This window comes from Habropoda laboriosa, unplaced genomic scaffold, assembly GCF_001263275.1.
Source record: "Habropoda laboriosa isolate 0110345459 unplaced genomic scaffold, ASM126327v1 scaffold22, whole genome shotgun sequence".
Classification (NCBI taxonomy): domain Eukaryota; kingdom Metazoa; phylum Arthropoda; class Insecta; order Hymenoptera; family Apidae; genus Habropoda; species Habropoda laboriosa.
The window spans coordinates 8287054-8307954 of NW_017100261.1; the positions used below are offsets into that span (position 1 = coordinate 8287054).

The 20901-nt window shown below is 37.8% G+C and overlaps 1 protein-coding gene across 1 annotated transcript in view; it reads left to right on the plus strand.

Moving 5' to 3' along the window:
- LOC108572804 (potassium/sodium hyperpolarization-activated cyclic nucleotide-gated channel 2) overlaps nt 1-20901 on the plus strand; it is a 118173-nt gene that overhangs the window by 1625 nt on the left and 95647 nt on the right. Inside the window, exon 2 of the mRNA XM_017935112.1 lies at nt 10393-10663. Coding sequence (XP_017790601.1) covers nt 10401-10663 — 263 coding nt within the window. The 5' untranslated portion in view covers nt 10393-10400. The remainder of the gene's footprint in view (nt 1-10392; nt 10664-20901) is intronic.

A 20901-nucleotide genomic window follows, 5' to 3' on the forward strand; every position in this document is an offset into this window, starting at 1 on the left:
ATCCAATGCAACATAGAATTAATTCTATACACATACGTCCGCACAAGGATTACTACATCTCTGCTTAGGCGTGATAGAAACAATTTGACCTTTTTTTGTCACACCTATGAAACAATATTCCGTTATACTTCCAAGGTGATGACAGCGGGCAAGTCGAAAGAATTAATCGAGAGGATGTTCCAATTATGATGCTCCAATTAAGTATAAACGATGAGGTAATATTCCCAAGTAAAGCAAAAAACTAAAAAGTCGAATTGAACTTGTTGAATTCTCTGTTAAATGTATGGATTCTTCCTTTGTTCGATGAATTATCATCAGAAACGATCGTCATAAAGAAAATTCCACTTTTCGAGATTGCTCCTGAATTATCGTACGATTGCGTTAATAATTGTCAGAAAAATGGCCTAAGTCGTGTCATTTTTCGTTTCGAGATTGTTTAGACTTTTTGACCATTTCGATTTAACGATTCGATTCAAAGTAAATTCTACTTTTCGAGGTTTCATGAAAATTATCGCATTAATTATGTAAATAATTATAAGAAAATTGTCCTAACTCATTTTTCGTTTCAAGATATTTCCACTTTTCGGTCATCCTGTTTAATATTTTAATCGTCAGTGCTATTTAACGATTCAAGATTTTTCTTTTGAATATTTCAACTGTCAATTCTATTTATCTGTTTAATTCGTTTTTCAAATTTCCCGCTATTTTACAAAAACGGCACCGCACTGTAGTAACGTAAATCAGTAAATTCAATTTTTCACTTAAGCCATTCTCATAATCACCGACACAAATAATAACAAGAGAGGGGAGTTTTATATTTGATATTTTAACTAGCAATTTAATTCATATTTCAAATTTCCCGCTATTTTACAAAAACGGCACCGCACTGTAGTAACGTAAATCAGTAAATTCAATATTTTTCCGATTTTTCACTTAGGCCATTCTCATAATCACCGATGCAAATAATAACAAGAGAGGGGAGTTTTATGTCTGCCGGGGAAACCCCAACGAGAATCGCTAATTCAAAGTTATTGGCACACGTGTCCGCGTGGAAATATGGAGCACCGTAAGAATGCTCGTTGAATTAGCCGTTTGTCCGTCGACAAATGCGCGTAACGAGCCCATTATCGGTTGTTGCAATATAGAAAAGCAATCGGGCCGGCCGCACATTTAGTCGGCGTGTTTACGAGCACGTGACAACGCGAAGAAACGAAATCCCCGCCCCCTATACAATTAATTCCACGCTCAACCTATACCATCACTCCTCCTATCCACCTAATTCTACCCATTCCCCCTTTTTTCTGCTATTTTTCTACCTAATTTACTTTTTTCGTTATTTTTTCCCCTCGTTAGGGATAAATTCTTAAAATTCTTATTTTATATTTAAGTCTCGAAACTCGTATTATTATTATTCTTTTTCTATTGTCAGGACAAAATTACGGTTCGTTATGATTTCGTAGTTTAGTAGAAGAAAGGAGAATGATCGTTGTAAATAAATTTCTATAATAACAGAATACAGCAGTACGGTGATGAGTAATAAATGAATGAAATTTCTGAAATGGATTAATTGCAATTTAACTACGATTCAATTGAACGATTAATTAAATTATTCTTTGTCGTATTAGTAATTAAATTAATTATATTTACAAAATGTCTTGTAGAACGTCAAATCTGAGCTCTCCGATGCAAATCTAAGGGAAAAGCAAACAAATTGTAAACACACTGAAAAAAGAAGTGTTTACTAAGCAGCACTTGCGAACATCCGTAACAGATCTCGTATTTATTTTCCCTCGCGAAAGGGTAAAATTATTTCTTCGTTGACGTCGAACGTTTCTGCTTCTCTTTAACCGAATCCTTTCGACCTGTTCTATTTTTTCTTCCGCCGTATATTTACCGGCTTCTCACGGCCGAATTCTCAGCGCCTAGCAAACGATGCCGATTTCCTTTTTCTCTCCCTCGACGTTAATTGTCGTTTATGTTAAACCGTTGGTCGATTTCCTTTCTTGATTGGACGACTCGTAACGATCCGAGAGGAATGTTTGACGCTGAAAGTGTCGGTATGTTTTGCGGCAGCTTCGTCTCTGGTTTCAACGAAGCAGGTTTCCCTTGTGGTTTGCGAGATGAAAAGACGAGATGCCAGACGCTGTATTATGTGTGATTGTTTATTTGATGTGAAACATCAAAGCTGAAGTTGCCTAGGAAATTTCGCGTTTAGTTTGAGAAAATACGCGGTAGGCCGATATTAACAGGAGAGAGAAGAGAAAAATTTTGGTGTTTCTCAGCGAATGGGAACAAAGGAACTTCAGGTGAAGAAGAAAGTAAGAAAAATAGAAAAGTTTATCGCGATATAATGTAGCGTCTGCATTTAGTTGAAAGAAATTCCGATTGCTGAGTAATTGTGAATTGAACATTTTTTTTTTTTTGGATTCAGATAGGTTTCATGTGAACGAATTTTTATTAACGTTAATGGTAGTTGAAATGTTTTGCTGTTTGTATTACGCTCGTCGTTGAAGTTGCAATATGATAATCGATTTCCATAAATACGTAGACCTCTAAATGCAAGCAAGAGTTGTTGGATAAAAGTACTGAATCACAGGACTTGTTTTCTGTAGATGGATTATTTGTTTCATAAGAGGCGATTAACATTACTGGTTTTCACGGTTAAATTCATCTCGTGAAACTTCAATGAATTGTCATTAAATTATGTACAAACGTGAATGTACGTAATTGGACATGTAATATTCAGGTTTTCTCGTTACTCTCGTGCTTTTAATTGTTGTGAAACCGATGATACGAAATTGAATTATGGTGTGTCGACTTACAGTGTAATTGCATGTGAAGGCTGACACGTGGACAGTCGCGAATCCAAAATTAGTTTGAAACGTGGTAGGAATGTTGAAATTTTAAGTAATCGAAATTTCGAATGTAAAAATGGTCACATATTTTAATTTTCATATATGTATACAAATTTTCAGATATTCAAATTTTTGCACGTCCAAGTATTCAAATTTTCACATATTCAAATTTTTCGAATTCTTAAGTATTAAAATTTTCATATATTCGAATTCTTAAATATTCAAATTTTCATATATTCGAATTTTCAGGTATTCTAATTCTTAAATATTCAAATTTTCACGTATTCGAATTCTTAAATATTCAAATTTTCAAATATTCTAATTTTTAAATATTCAAATTTTCAAATTTTCTAATTCTTAAATATTCAAATTTTCATATATTCCAATTTTCACGTATTTGAATTCTTAAGTATTCAAATTTTCATATATTCGTATTTTCACGTATTCGAGTTCTTAAATATAAAAATTTTCAAATATTCGAATTCCTAAATATAAAAATTTTCAAATATTCGAATTCCTAAATATAAAAATTTTCTAATATTCTCTCATCTCTCCTGCAATCCAAAGAATTATTCCCCCTTTTCCCCCGTTCGCCTTTTAGAATAACCAACATAAAAAGAAGAAAAAGTACGCTCGACAACGTTCATCATTAATCAAAGCAAACAAACACTTCAACCGATGCGAGTAAATTAAAATAATCACCGTCTAATTCATCTCTCGCAGTGCTAACACAATAGTACTATCAATTGCTAAAAGTTTCACGGTTTCCCCTGCTAGAGATCGACATTCAAATATTTCATACAAACCTAGCGACTCCCATGCCTGAGAAATCAGAAATCGCACACTCCCACTATCTTCTCTCGTTACAAACACACAAACCAACGCACACGCGATAATCAAAGACTATTGAAACTCCGACTAATTAAATGTTACGCAGCAAAAATGGCGTCGGAGCGCAATAAGAAACGGTTCTCTCTGTCGATTCCCTCTCGGATGAGATAATTTGCCCACTCCTCGTCTAGCCGGCAAATTATCTGTCGCAAAGCTCAGTCCTACAAAAGACACCGGAAAAAGAACATTTTGCCACGGTAACACTGCCGCGGTGGTCTCGAATGTCGCGTTAAAGTCGTTCCACTTACGCTCCCATTTCCAAGCGAATATTTTCGCGAAAATTCCTTTCTCGAAACCTACGGAGAATCCGCACAGCATTGTAAATGGAAATCGTTCGAATCGTTCGAAAGCGATACTTTACTGTTTGGCGAATTTTCTACATTTCCTTGTTTCTACATTTTGTCGATGCTTCCATCGTTTCGGTAGAATAGGGCGAATTCGAGTTAAGTACGGAAATACATATTTCTTTAGGTTCGGATGCACGGAGGATGGAAAAACAAGGGATAAATCTGCACGGTGTAAATTGCTCTCCCTCTGACAGTTCGTAAACGAACATAAACGAACGAAGGATGAGAAATGTAGAAACGAAAATGGAAATACTTTGATGTTGCAAGTGTCTACGTAAGATGGATCGTTTCTTGAAAATTTCAAACAAATGTGCAAGCAATGGCGGAGATTAAACGGAAGTGCGGAATTAATTTCAAACGGTTTTGCGTTATTTTCTGAGGACTGGTTCAGAAATGTTCTTTGAATTCGTTCTACGTTTTTTCTCATTTAAAAGAATCTAGCTAAGAAGTATAAATCAGTGCGTGAATTCGTCGATCAAACTTGAAACAAATAAATAGACACGTATCTCTGTAGATAATTATAATCATTATGAAGGTGGCCTAAGTGATGTGGTCCCTTTATGCCAAACACATGAATGAGGAAATTTTCTGTTAGATTTGATTCAATTATTTTGTAGTTAAATATAAGTCTGAAGTAAAGATTTCCAAAATTTTCGTCTCTCAAGAACTCCAGAATTTTCATAATTTATCGAGTCGCTCATTTCGACGACACATTTTTCGTTTCGAAATCCTTCAAGCTTTTCCTTGAATTATTGCAACCGAAAATAAGTGAAAATTCAACTGTTTTTTTCACCTTTATAATCACAGAGACAGAATTCTAAAATGACACCTAATCAATCACAAAAGTATCAATTCTGTTCAACAATTATTCAATTTTCAACTACTTTGCAAAAATGGTCCCACAATGTTGCAACCCAAAATAAGTAAAGGATTCAATTTTTTCTTTTCACCTTCATAATCACAGAGAAAAAATTCTGAAATGACACCTAATCAACCATAAAACTCTCAAATCTGTTTAATAATTAACCATAAAACTACCAACTCTGTTCAACAATTTTGCAAAAATGGTCCCACAATGCTGCAACCCAAAATAAGTTAAAAGATTCAATTTTTTCTTTTCACCTTCGTAATCACAGAGAAAAAATTCTGAAATGACACCTAATCAACCATAAAACTCTCAAATCTGTTTAACAGTTGTTTAAAAGTGGCCTCACATTGTTGCAATCTGAAAGAAACGAAGAATTCAATTGTTTCACTTTCACAAGAATTACTTGGAATAAACGAAAACTTCAATTTAAAAAAATCTTTTGCTCAGACCACTTTCATAATCACCGAGACAATTACACGAATCTCCCCGTGCGAAAACCTCAAAGAGCCAACAATCCAACTGCACCTTGAATCCACCCGAAGACCACTAATTATGCCCACTAATAGCTACCTTCTCAGCCAGTCTCAGGCATCGCGATTCCCAAAAATCCTCCCCGAGAAGAAGGAAAAAAAAAACATCGTCGTATCTCTCGTCATCCTCGAAGAGTCTCCCTGAAGCTCGTCTAATTTCACCAAGCAGCATCCAGGCGTCTCTCTGGAGGATCTTACGCTCGACTTCCTCGAGCGCCCTCGTCGCGCATACACTCTCTCGACTATTCGCTCGTCGAGCCGCGAAATCAGAAAAATCTGGCGGGAGTGTATAAAGCAAGGCCTGTCCTGCGTTCCTACTACAACAGATAATTCACGAATGAACGGGTGGGAGACTTTCTCGCGACTGTTCTTTGGTCGCTTTCAGTGTCAAGGTTGACGAGATATTGTCGCGCGAAGATTTGCATGCGTTCGCCGTCGTCGCAGCGAGAAAAGAATCGAACACACGCGTGGTCGTTCGGTTCCACAATAAAACCGGTCAGTCTCTCTCCCTCTTCTTCTCTCCCCGTCTCTCTCTGTTCCTCGTTCGCGTTGCTTCTCTCTTCTTGTTCTTTCTTCTCCTCGTTCGGCTTCTTCTACGCTTCTCTTCCTCCTGGCTGGCTGGCTAGCTGGCTTTCGCCAGCCGCGTGGCTTCTTTTTCCTCGTGTTCCGCTCGTCATTAGTCAACCTCTGCTCCGGGGACCAGTTACACGGTAAACGGGGCAGACCGTTCTCGCGATCCTAAGGCGCTTGGCTTTCGGGCGATGGCCGACGACGATCTGGCGCGCGCCAACACACTCGACGAGCAGAGGAGGCCGCTCTTGAGGAAACAAAGACAGCTAGACGAACAGAGCAGGCCCATAGGCTGTCGTGTCCTCGTGTCCAGCTGGCCCGAGTTGTCGAACACACGGGCGAACCAGAAATTCGGTGAGTTTTCTAACAGCAGGCGAGAGATCCCTCTGTGTTAGGAGGAGCTCGGATTGTCAGAGGATCGAGATAAGGACTGGCTGGGTAGTTTCGTAGGCTTCCGGTATCATGGTGATGTATTGTTTTGTGTTCTTTGTGGTTGGAGTTTCACGGATTTTTTGTAGTTTTTATTTTGGAAGAGTTGCGATGGTATTTTTTGGAAGATTCTGTGCTTTTCTAGTGAAATGATGATATACTTTTCTCTTTTGGAAGAGTTGCGATGGTATTTGGTGGAAGCTTCTGGAGTTTTGGAAGATTCTGTGCTTTTCTAGTGAAATGATGATATACTTTTCTCTTTTGGAAGAGTTGCAGTGGTATTGTGTGGAAGCTTCTGGAGTTTTGGAAGATTCTGTGCTTTTCTAGTGAAATGATGATACATGTTTTCTTCTATTTTTCTTTTTTTTCTGTAAAGGATGGTGATGGTACTCTTTCTAAGTTTCTGCAGCCTTCTGATAAGGTGGTAATATAATTCTTTGAAGACTTGTGTGCTCCTAGTGAGGTGATGGTAGAATTTTCATATATTTTTTCTCTTTTTGGAAAAGGTGGTGATAAGATTCTTTTAAGATTTTTGTAACCTCCTGATAAGTTGGTAATGCAATTCTTTGAATACTTCTGTGCTCTTCCAGTGAGGGGATGGTAGAATTTCTGGTGCATGTTTTTATATATTTTTTCTTTCCTTTGGAAAAACTGGCGATAGGATTTTTTGGAAGATTTTACATTTTTTGGTATGATGGTGATAAGACTCTTTAGTTCGTGTCCTCCTCTAATGACTCAGTTACAAGATTGCCCTAAAATTATTGTATTTTTTTACAATTAGTGGCAGCGAAAATTGCGTTCCCCTAAAATAAAAAGTCTCTTCCTTCTCAATAATAAAAAAAAAATTGTTTAGTTCTTCAAAATATGAAAAGCAATTTCATCGCTAAATTTGCTTTCCTAAGCTGATTAGCTTCCTCTATTGTTAAATTTTGAATTTTCAGGAAATGGTGTCTTTGTAGTAACGTCTTTAGTCTACAGGACTCGAAACCATTATTCTGAGAATTTTTCAGAAACTCGCGAGTAACCTTTGCGATAAGGTTCCTTCATATCAGGTGATTCATTGATAAGCTTTAATCAGCTTCTCACTCTGCAACAACTCGGATAGCGATAACTCCGTATCCGGTTTTGGTAATTACGATTCACGTGTGTGTGTATGTAGAGCATCTTATTAACAAGTTTTATCTTGTAACGATTAGCATAATGTTTATGTACCCCCTTCAGAAGATGGTAATGTCATGCTACATTTCAGAAACTGTAAAACTTTCGTACAAGACAGTCACTTTCTTCCTGTTCGAGAGCTTTTCCGCGGATATTCTATGTTTCCAATTTTTCTGAAATATTTTTTCAATAACCCCTCTTCCCTTCTTAACCCCTTCGCTACGGCAGATTTGAACGTGTAACATGGGTGACTGACGGTAAATTTTCAACCACGATTGAAAAATTTCTTACTTTGGCCGTATCGTCATAAAATTCGGTTTATTAAATTAAGGTGGAGGTGCATGAAGAATAAAATTAAGTATTAAATTAAGGTGGAAGTATACCAAAAGGCTCCAACAGTGTGGTGCGAGCAAATTTTCAAAACGCCTATAGGCGCCTGTAGTAACGAAACCGTTAATACAACTAATTTCTCAATAATACACTTCCTCACATGGATTTTTTAGTAATCAATTATTCTTCTCGAACGAACACAATCTCGCGTTATGTTTTCACAAGTTTTTTCTAACCTCCGCTATCAATCAACCTTCTCCGTAATTCACCAGCAAAAGATGATTTATCAACCGTTTATATCATCCGATAACTGTAATTTCCTACTTCCAAGAAGCTATTCTTACCAATGACAATTCCCCATCGTACCTTCCGCGATATTTTTCCAATCTACGCGCAACAACAATCATCACATACCACCGTTAATCTATCAATAATTTTCCATTAACTCCGCTGCAACGTGAATTCGAGATAATCCGCGCGAACGAAAGAAATTCCAATCGTTATTTGCCGTTCCCATCTCCCGGTCATTTTGAACCTTTGTCGACGTAGCTCTCGTATCTCCGTCACAAAAGAAACTAACTAGAATCCTCCCAGTTAACTGTATCTAATCGAGTCGTAAAGGAAACGGTGCTTGGCGGTTTTTACATTTCTCCACGGTGTGTGTGTGTGGCGTGTGTTTGGAAAGGAACGAGCTCGCGTGCGCCACGAATTCCAGGCGTGAGGGGATTTCGTGCGGCTTGTAGGAACGCAGCTTCCTTTTCTCCATAACTGGACCTGAGCGTAATTTATTTGAAACGCAAAACAACGATTCCATCTCCACTTGCAGTTCGACCGTAACCAAAGTTTCTCTCGGTTGAGTACCGCTAATTCTTGTGGGTTCTTCGACGAATTTCACAAGCACCCGGCGTATACATAGAATTATGCGTGGTCCTGTGTGACAAGGTCTGAGCTATTAGCGGCACAGAACGTGGTATAATTAGCAACGCAATTGATTACATTTAACGCTTGGTATCTTGATATCTAGATAATGGGTGACTGATTGAATCAGGTAGAAAATCGATGATAATGCTCTCGTAGATTGGCGTTTCTGGTTGAGACAATTATTGTAATTTGTGTAGAAAGGATGGAAGAAAATGATTTTTTCTTGGGGGCAGTTAGTGCGTGCTAATTTCGTTGGTTTTGGGTCGGTTTGAAAAGTTAGCTGCAAATTTATGAAATAAGATTTTTTGTAATTGACTTTTTAATTAAGTTAAGAGTTTTTTGTAATTTTTGAGATAATCTTTATGGAGATGGTAAATCGGAACTTTTCAGAGGCAAATTTTTCTGTTTTACTTGTTCGTGAAATAATTGACGAATTTCGAAGAGGTCTCTTCGAACTCTTGCAAGGAGAACTCTCTAAGTGGGATTCGGTTATTAATGAAACTTTGCCGGCTTATAGAATTCGTCAGAGTAAATATATATCTCTGTACTCCTTTTCGGAGGCAGAAGGCTGACTGTTTGCGAGATATTAACAATTAAAGCCAATTAAACGTTTTACTCTAAAGTATAGAGCACCCGTGCATTCGAGAATAAATATGTGAACTCCAGTCACAATTTTTCTAAATGTCCCGCTTTCTTTTTTACACAAGACATATAAAATACACTTTTAGTAGGTAGTTTATTTTAATTACGTTACATATTTTTAATATCTCGTGATGACGAATTTTGTAAGCTTGAGGAAGTTTGATTAATAAGTGAACACCTTGGGAATTCCTCTTGTCGGATCAAGATATCAAATTTTCAGAAAATATTATCTGACTCTTCATTCACCAGAAAGTCTCCCCAAAGTGTTTTGCTAACATGTTGCGAACTTCCACTCGAAGTACCGTTAGTCTGACAAAGTTTCGTTAACGAGTGAGCACCTCGGGAACTCCCCTTATCAGTGCAAGATATCGAATTCTGAAAAAATGATATCCAAAATGTCTCTCCAAAGATCTTTACTAACAAATTCAAAACTTCCACTCGAAGTACCATTAGACTGACAAAGTTTCATTAACGAGTGAGCACCTTGGGAATTCTCCTTATCAGTGCGAAATATCAAATTCTCCAAAAATTATACCTAATACTCCGTTCATCAAAATGTCTCTCCATAAATTTTTACGAGCAAGTTCCAAACTTTCACTCAAAGTACCATTAGTCTGACAAAATTTCATTAATGAACGAGCACCTGAGGAATTCCCCTTATCACTGCAAGATATCAAATTCTGAAAAAGTGATATCCAAAAAGTCCCTCCAAAAACTTTGACCAATAAATTCCAAAAGTTCGATTGAAAGTACCATTACTCAATCCCTCTTTTAATCTCTCTCCCAAAGAAAACGTCGAGTCCCTACTCAACAGGACAATGCCACTAAGATAAACCGTGTTTATCTTCCAGGCAACGAGATGAATTACAAGGGCAGCGGGAAGGTCCACTTCGGAGTGGACGATGTGTCCCTCTACGGGACGCCGAAGGAGGAGCCGGGCCCGGGTCTTCCGGGCCAGGAAGTCAAGCAGAGCTTCTTGAAGAATCAGCTTCAGGCCCTGTTCCAGCCTACGGACAACAAGCTGGCCATGAAGCTGTTCGGCAGCAAGAAGGCTCTGATGAAGGAACGGATCAGGCAAAAGGCTGCAGGTCACTGGGTCATCCATCCTTGCTCCAATTTTCGGTGAGTCCTTCCGCCAGATATCAAACCGCTTCGCCTTGACAGGCAACGAGATATCGACCGTGTCTCGATTCGCCAGCTCGATGGATTTTACCCACGATGACTGCGTCTTCTCTTGACCAGGAAGATCCCTGCACCTTTTCTCTTTGTCCCTCTTTTTTTTTTTTTTTTTTTTCTTCCAAGGGAAACGCTGTCGTGGTTTTTCGTCAGGTCGTGTCACCCTGCTGGAAAAGTCTTCAAAGGTTTTTCCTAGTCTTTTTTTCTCGAGGTGAAGATTATTTAGGCGACTCGAAGCTTTTCTCTTTTCGACGTCTTTGAGAAAAGAAAGTGCAGGGTGAAATGTGTGTGTTATTCACGCGTAAAGGCGATAATGAGAAAGTGAAAATATTGGTGTAGCGAGAGGAGTGGGTAGAAATGTTGAGGAAAGTGGGAAAGGATGAAGGATTTAGCGGCGCCGCTTGAAGAAGGAGTAAGTTGGGAGGTCACAAATATTCGAGAGATATTTTATCTTTGAGAATGTAGAATAGTGATTTATCGGAACCGTAAAAGTGTATGAATTTTCTTTGATAGTTTGATGGCAAATTGTTGCACAGATAGGTGTGTATTTTTGTTACGCCGTGTATGTAGTTGCGTAGAATAGTTTCGAGAGAAATTCGACTGGAGGTACCTGGGAACAAGATTATCTCGTCAACTTATCAATGTCTGATCTGCGGTATACTAGGTGATTAATTAGTTGCTACGAAATTGACGTCCTATGTTAATATATGGAAAATGATCACTTGTAGTTCTGATTAATGGTTCTGGCTCGCTCTCGATCAAGGCAGAAATTAAACTTGGACAACTAACCACTTAGCATGAAAAATAAATTGCCGGAGTTTCACAAATAATGTATCACATCCAACTTAATTATACTGAAGATCAAAGTGTACTCTCAGGGAGTGCTGATTAACCGATCACAGGGAAGAGAAAGCGAAATATCTCACGAACGATGTGGAAATATCAGAAATTTCTCGATGATCCTAAATTTTACAAAAAAAGAAAATGGAAATAAGTTGGATCTTTCAAAGATTCTCCATTCTTTCTTATGACTCTTCTTCGTCGTTCGAGCAGCGTATGAATTTCATTGCGAGAAAAATTGTGCCATTTCCATGTTATAAAGTCGTTGATAAATTGTCGAAGATTATCAGCGAGGTGATATTGCAATGATCTTAAGAAATGACAATCGTACGGAGCCAAAGAAGTTCTTAAGCTGAAGATGTCTTCTTTAGTTACTTGAGGAACATGAATAGCCAAGCGTTGTGATCAATAGCTTCACTTCTAAGCTTCCCTTAGTCAGTGAATTTTTCCAATTTGTCCTTCAAATTAGTTCGTCCACAAATTAAGAAATAGGAAAACAAGCGAATTTCAACGCTGTAGAAGACCTAAAGAGGGGATTCTATCGACTATAAAACCGAAAGCAGTGCCGGAAAAGAAAATTTCCAGTGTGAACGTAGACACCTGTTCGTCACTTCGAACACTTGGAACTCTCAGCGTTTACCAGCTACGTAGATTTCTACGGGAAATAAACGGCAAATAAGTGTATCAACCGACTTGAATTTAATTGTACACTACTCTCGCGGTATACTATTCTTTGGCACTTAACATCGTTTCAACTCGTCAATTATTGTTTCTCGGTCTGACAAGAGTTCCTCATCGATGGAAATCGAACGGACGTGCTCTCGGCGACCGGTTAATTTGCGTGGAAAATAGAGCGTAGAGAGAGCTGTCGAAGAGTGTGTTGCGCAGATTTATTCTTTTCCTTTTTTGTTTCGTTTTTCTCGCCCACTCATTTTTGTTCGGTCTTCCTCAAAGAGCAACATTCCAGGCGCGCGACGATCGCTAACGAGGAGTGAATTTGAAGGATCCATCGCCGGGCCACCACACCACTCCTTTCTGTTCTAATTACCAATTAAAACGTCTAATTAGAGTACCCCGAGCAGCAGCCGGAGCAGATTCGAATCGAACGGAACAGTTGCGTCGAAGGTTTTCTTCATCGCGATTGCGCGCTGATCGGCTTTGACCTAGTTCGCAATCTTGCCGGAGAAAACAATCGATGATAAATCCGGCTACATTGAATAACGGACGACTCTATGAACACACGCTTCTGGCGATCCTGTGAAAGTATTTGCCTTTCGGCCGTTTGTGGTTCAATGTCATTGTAAACCAGGAACCGCCGGAGAGTTCCTGAATATTCTGATCTGTGGTCGCCAGCATGGAAATCATTTTTGTGCTGATCGTGGAATGTGTAGCCGGGACGGATTTATTTAGTTGAATACATTGTGAAAATTGGTCGGGAGATTGTTTGGGTTGGGAAAATAAGAACGGTAAATTATTGCGGTTTCTTTCGCTGGAAATTTTCATTTTGGTCTGTGTTCAACCCTTTGAACTCCTTTGCCTAAATAGTATACCTTGATGTCAGCTTTATTCGAGTCACACTCGATATTTTTAAATTGCCAGTTTAAATATATTTTGCAGTATTTTTTTTTTTTTTTTTACTTAGGTGAGCAATATGCATGTATATGACGAAAATGTAGTTGGTTTCCCTTTATCCATGAAAATTGTCTTATTTTACAGTAAAAAGTATTTAGAAATTCCACAAATATCAGATCTCAGCAGAATCCCAATGCTGAAACAATTGTTGAAATTTGTTCCTATTACCCAACTTTTGAAGTACATTTTAAATAAAGCACTTAAAGTAATACGGAGTTATTGAAGAGAAAATTTAAAAAAATGTGAAGTTCAAAGGGTTATATACAGCTTTACTTAGGTACTCAATATGTTCAGATTAATTTTTTTTATAGGAAATATATTGGAAATAATGAGATATGCAATTTTAATACATTTGGATCTTACAGTTGTGACTTATTTGAAACCAAATTTCATCGACATCTCTGTCAGAGTTAGGGTCGAAGGAAGATTATAGTAGACTATAGGTTTCTGTTGATACGGGCTTAAAAATTGCCAGATAATTATTACAGTGAGTGAAAAATAATTGAAAAATTGTAGTTTGGATAGGATCAGCTATTTTTTAATCAGGGGTGAAATATTACTAGAGGCAATTATTATCGACGGCGAGAATTCAATTCTGTTGAATTTTTCTTTTCAATTTTTCAATTATTATACTTTGTTATTGAGCCTGTTCTACGCCTAAATTAGTCATTACGTTATTTTGCATCGAATATGTTCGAGTTGCAATTGGTTTTTACTAAAATCAGTGGTTGCATGGTCTCTGAACACAGATTCGCAAAGGTTATAATTTTTGTTCAAATTAAAAATAGTTTCTCGTGAAATCTATTTCGATCAAGGATAACTTGAAACAGTGAAAAAGAATCAGTTCATCGTACAGGTCAAATATTATCTAATCCTTAAGTATCCCATTCATAAATCAGATAACAAGTTGAAGATGCTATCATTAAAGCAACTTTTCTCTCAGAAACTTCTTCAACAAGTTCGACTGTCTCGAAACTACCTCAGGCCCCTCTGTTAAAATTTCAAAACCTAGATAAGCACTGCTACTGCACAACATCTAGAGTGTGACTTGCTAGGATTGCCTTTAAACTAGTAACAAGTTCACTGAAATCCTGGAAACCTTTTATTCACTCCTTCTAGAACGTTTACCCAACAACTGCTGGTGATTAAAGAATCTCTTTCTTAAGAAGAGCTGTTCTCAAGTTCGACGAATCTTCTATCAGTTCAATATCTTGATTCAGTTCGTACCATAAGATCGATCGAAGAATTCTGATCAAATTTCAGTTGAATAGCAAATATTTCAAACAGTTGGCAGCTGTACTCATTTTCATGGCTGTCGATGTATCATCTCAGAATTGTCAAATAACTCGTAAAAAATAGAACGCATTTATTATCCAATTTTTCTGTTCAATTTAAACATATCACGAAGAGAATTGAGAAATTCTGGTCTTTGAATTAAATAATAAGTGTCCCGAATTCTTGACACATCTACCCTCTTTCGTAACTATTGAATAATCAGGTAACTCACAAAGAATTGAACGCATTCATCCCTCAGTTTCATTTTCAATTCGAACAGACCAAGAAAATAATCCAAGAATTTCAACGAAATTTCAATTGAATAATAAATATTCCAAATTCCTAACACATCTACATACTTTCATAGCTCTTCAGAATAATCAAATAACTCACAAAAGGGAAGAGGATACATTAAACCTTCAATTTTCTCTCGAATTCGGCGTATATCGTTGGCTGTAACACCGATTGCTGTCGAAATTTCTCGGGTGTTGCCCGGTATCCTTGCATGTCACCGGCATCGGAAGAATTATAGACACTTTGGGGATCCCTGGCCTCTGTCTTCCGGGACAGGATAAAGCTCTTTCCCGTATCGGGGTCGAATTCCTCGTGTGGCTTGGCCGGCTCTGTCTGAGCAACCGGAATGCGTCTCACCGCGTCGCGGCATATTTCGAGGAAAGGCTGAACAAAGAAGATGTTCTTCCTGTGGGAGCAGGATAACGCGTTCCTTTGGGCATGTTCGATCGATTCGGGTCAATGGAACATCCATGGTGGTCTACTTTTATATAGGGAACGAAGTCGTTCACTCGGTCGTGTTGACACATTAACCCTTCGACAGTTTATCCCGATTGAGACTTGGGCAGGGCGTTAAATAACGAACAGTTCCACTCAAGAGAGACTTTCGGGAAGAAAGTAAGAAAGGAACGAGATGTTATGTACACTGTGCTTTGAGAATGATCACACACGACGTAATTATTAAAAAGATACGTGCAAAATGTGGATTTTATTCACTCTAATTCATAATTATATTGGAATGTCAAAGGGTTAACCCTCTCGAAGTTAATCATTTCATTTTTTATCATGTACTGCATTTATATGCTGTATTTCTGTACGCAGGTGTCATATGATATCAATTTTTTAGTAAAATAAACACTTGGTGAATTGAATTGTTTTATTTTGGTAACAAAGTGTTTTCCCCTTTTTGAGGGATTTAATTAAATTGGACTGGAAAGGGTTGAACGTGGCATTTTCATTAAATGAATATTCAGAAAATTCGATCTTTCTTAGATATTTGGAAGTGGATAGGAAAGGAAATTTTGAAAGTAATTTTGAATAGGCTGAGGTTAACAGGTGTCGAGAAATGTTTGAACTGAATGAATTTTTCTTTCACGAGAAGCTTCCTACTCTTTTGATTCAGATTTATCGAGGAAATTGTATTTTTCTTTATCTTTTCGGGTGAAAAAAGAAAGAGGCACGAGGTTGTAGAAAGGGCCACGTTGAAGAGGGAAAATTTCGAAGGAAAATCTAGAATTCAAAAAGCGAAGGGCTTTCGTGAAATCTGCAGTAACTCTGCAGTAAAACCTCGACGCTTTTTGCATAATGTCGCCGGTAATGTCGGAAATATGTAGATAGTGTTTTTAAGCACGCCATCCTGGATTTTTGCAGGTTCTGAATCAGATCTCTTCGAAGCGCAAATTCTTCATGAAAATCCTAGTTAACATGAATTAAAGAGATTTAAATAAGGCAAGAATTTTCCAACTCTAGAAGAATAGAAATGAAATATTTAATAATAGAACACTTTTTTTTTCAATTTGAACAACATAGGGAACAGCTGAAAATTTATTTGGAGAATTACAATTCTCAAAATTTGTTTATTTTATTTATCACAATATTTTTATCAGTCACTGTGAGTCATAAAGTACGTTAAACATTCGTATGCAATGTTAATTACCACGTGAAAAATAATATTACCATTTAAACAAGTATTTCGTTGAATATTTTCGAAATAATAAGACACCCGTTATACTTGACATTTAAACAACACTCTTAGCAGTCATTGTGATCTATAAAGTACCTCAAAGATTCTTAAGCAGTATTAACTACCACGTGAAAAATAATACTGTTGTTTAAACAAATGTTTCATTGAATATTTTGCAAAGAATGAGACACCCGTTATACTTGACATTTAAATAACACCTATACCAGGTATTACGATCTATAAAGTGTCTTGAAGCTTCTTACACAATACGAACGACCACGTGAAAAATAATACTGTTATTTAAACGAGTGTTTTTCACCGAATGCTTGGCAAATATTAGCATTTAAATGGCTGAAATTCTTGGGAAACACGACCTTCTTCTGATTTCGCGTCAGCGCAACACCGATCGATCGAAAATCCACCGTCTGAAGGGTCCTCGAAGCCGTGGGTCGTAGGTTGGAATTGCTGAAATTACCAGGCACCGTTCCATAACCATTCACGAAACAGTGCACCGTGCGTTTGTCGTGCCAATTGCCTGAAATTGCCTCGGAGCTCTTCCGTTCAGAATCTTGTTTAATTACTGATAATACGTGTGGGGGGCCGCGCTGTATCCAGTTTCCGTTGAAATTTTCATTTCGTGCCCGTTTCCTAACGATCCTCGTACCTTATCTTTTCGGCGATCGTCAGAAGCCGAGGGAATCTTTCAATTATGCAGCCACCGAGGAAGAATACCAGCGGGACTCTAATCTCTGATCTAAATGCACGTTAAGATAATGGGCTGTATTAATGGTCGTTTAATGTACAACACTCGTATTGGACACGTGGCGGTGTTCTAAATGAAATTTAACTACTTTGTACTCTGCGGAATTGTCGGTTGTTCGAGGGAGAGATCAGAAGGCAGGATTCTTGAAGATTTCAGATTCCTTCCAGGGAATGAAATGCGGTTCTAAGTTTGTAATTTTTCAGTTTTAGTTTGGGAATGTTCAGCTTTGTATCGAGTCTCACTTTGGAATATAAAACATTTTAAGTAAAGTGGGAGATAAATTTGAAGTTTGAGGATCTTCCGGTGTTCGGTCTTATAATTCTTTTCGGTGATTTTTATTATTTTGATGTATTTGCATCTACTTCAGCTGCATCAGGCACCTGAAAAATTGCGAGGTTGAAGAAATTTCAAAGCCCTCTTGTCGAAATCCCGAATCTCTGGAAAAAGCTTAAGAAAAATTTCAAATGATACTTTTTCAAAAATACAAACACTCGAGCTTTTCATACTAAAATCTTCGTCGAACGCACAGATTTTCTGCAAACAGATTCACAGAAATTCCCAATTATTCTACCACCTTCACAATGAAACAAAAGCGCTATCGCAAACCATTCTAAAAATCTTCCACAATTCCATTACAATCTCCAAAAATCTCAGAACTTAACAAACTTCAATATATTCCACTCTAAACCCAACCTTGAAAACAACCAAAAACTTAAAAAATTGCAAATTATACTTTTCCAAAGACGCAAACGCTCAACCTTATCGTGCTAAAATCGTCCAAAAAACAAAGGAACCAACCAGAAGAACAGATCTTCGCCAAACTGTTCACAGAAATCCATCAATTATTCCATCACATTCACAATAAAGAAAAAAAAGGAAAAAGAAAAACACTCGAAGCTCGAAGAAAAATGATATTTCACTCTACAGCGATGTTTTACAAGGCCCGATGTCATTCGTTCCGCGTTTCGGGTGAATAATGGGGCTGAACGGCCGACGTGACGGTGGCTGATGGACACCATGGATGCAGCGTAGCGTTTTTCAAGAATCCATCGTTATAAATATCGCTGGTCAGCGTGATAGCTGATGGCGTGCACGCGGATCTTGCTATTTTTAGTCCGAACCTCTTAAACGAGCATCTGACATCTGGCTCTCGAGGGATCATAGGTCGTTTTTATAGTTAGAATCCGCGGACGTGTCCCGCTTCCTGGACGCGCGAATCAGAATAGATCGGCCTTGTTGATCACGGGGGATCCAATAATTGAGCTTGAATTCGCGGATATGGAATTCGACGAAGCTTCCAGGAAATAGGAAAGGCAGCTGATTGATGGAGATCGTCACAGATGTCTGTGAATCTTCTTTAATGGCTGATTTATTGGAGATTCTTTGGACGCCGTCGCGTGACCTTATTGTGTGCGTTGTAGTTGATCTATGTGATATTTTTCTAACCATTTCGCCGCGACAGTGTTCCAGCACGTAACGCGCGTGACGATGGACGCTCGAAACGCGACATCTTTCGTCTTCGACTGATATTTTTTGAATAATTTGAAAATTCAAAAATATTAAGTTTGTCGATTTCAAATTTCTTTGGTTGAATTGAGATGAGAGTGTGTGGAGAACAGAAATTAAGGATTAAACTGAGGTGAAAGTGTGCCTATGAGAAAATATTCGAAACGCCTATAGGCGCCAAGGACAGCGCGAGAAAATATTCGAAACGCCTATAGGCGTCAAGGACAGCGCGAGAAAATATTCGAAAGGCCTATAGGTGCCAAGGACAGCGCGAGAAAATATTCGAAAGGCCTATAGGTTAAAGAGCCAAAAAATTTTCAAGGCGCCTGTAGAAGCCAAGAGCAGTGAAAGAGTTAGATTAGGTTAGGTAAATTTATTTTGGTTAAATATTGGATTTGTATTGCTGATATTTTTATGATGTATTGCTGGTGCTTTTTGACTTGTTTAATCCTGGATTAAATTCTTAAAGTTTGAGACTTACGAAGACTTAGAATTACTTATTTTCTTACGTTTATAATTGCAACAAGAAATTAAAGAGACTCAATTTATCCGATTCTGTGAATTTCATTCATCGATGAGATTTTAGTGGTTCTAAAGTGGTTTTACTTTCACAATTTCAATTCCACACTTATTACGAAATTGAAATACTGCTTAACTTGCACAATGAACTAATTTGTGCAACTTAAATCTTGTTCAACGATAACTCGAACTTCGTGACAGGTTGAACTTATCTCACTCGAGAGTAAAGGTTAAAGTTGGTCAAATTAAAAAGTTACCTCTCTATACAGGGTGTATTGAAAACGAAGAAGTTGATCCTTCGTGCACAAAAAAGAGAAAGAATAAGTGAAGATTGTAAAGTAAATTTCCCTCGTTAAACTGGCTGTATGTAACTTTTTCTCACGTGTGGCTCTATAAATAAAAATCAAGCAGTATTGTCAGTCAATTTTCTACGTCCAATGCATATTTTTCAATTCAATTCTTTCGAAAATGAAGCTTCGCACGACGAAATTTCTTTCTGCACATTTTCCGAGGAAAAATTCTCTCCCGATTCTATCGCAGTTCCCGGTACACCCGGTATATACGGAATATCGCAATAGATTCCGCCGCACATTAACTTTTCAACGCGGAACCACGGATTGTCGGATTAAAATTGCATTTCGCGCGCGTCCCAGGTGAAATAAAGGGGAGAGAAAAGGGTGGTCGGAGGAGGAGGAAACTGTTCGATCGTTCTTTGGTCATTGGCCAATCAGTCGGGTCAGTGGAATCGCGTCCTGGAATGTTTAATTAATGAGCCAGATCGATGGTGTAATTTGACTTCCTCGGTGAATTAACGCTTCGCCATCTGTGATTCATCGTTTGGATCGCGTTCACGAGAAAACTGAGCCCCGTCTCTGAATCGCTTTTAACGAGCAGCGGAAACACGCGTTTTTTTAATGAGCCACCGCTTGAATTGTGCACGAGTTGTTTGCGGAACATTCGCCGTTTGAGACGACACGGCTGGAGAAGTGGCTTGGAATTTCGAGATCTCTGAGAGAGAGGGCGAAAAAAAATTTGGTGAATACAGCGATCTGTGGAGAGAAACTCGAAGAAAGGAGTGAAAATTTCACAGATTTTGGAGGGAATATCTCTTCGAAAGGGAGAGAAAATGAAATCCGGGGAGAAAATAATGATCTGTTGAAGTAAATTCGAGGAAAGGGGTGAACCTTTGATAAATTTTGGGGAAAAGATCTCTTTGAAAGGAAAAGAAGTTGGATAAAAGCAATGATAAATTTGGAAAGATATAAATTTCGGTTTTTCGATAGATTTTGGAGAAAAGAAGTAAATTTGACTTTGGGATAATTAAAAGTGAAATGAAGTATTCTGAGAAATGTTAAAAGCATAAAATCGTCTGTAATGAAAATTTACAGGGGAAAATAAAAATCCTTAGAGGGGAAAAAAGGATAAAATTGTCGATAATTTGAATTATTTACCTCGTTGTTTTCTTTTTTTTTAAAGTAAATTAAAAGGTACTCTTCGGTGAATTAAAAAATGTCCAAAGGAGGGTGTTAAAAAAAGGCCAATTTTGGCATACGGCCGGAACGACAAATTTTTTTACAGCATGATTCTACGCATCCTAAAGAATAAAAAATGTAATTGTCATTTTTCCCGGAAATGATGGGAAAGTTATGAAAAATGCGGTTCAACGTAAGAGTA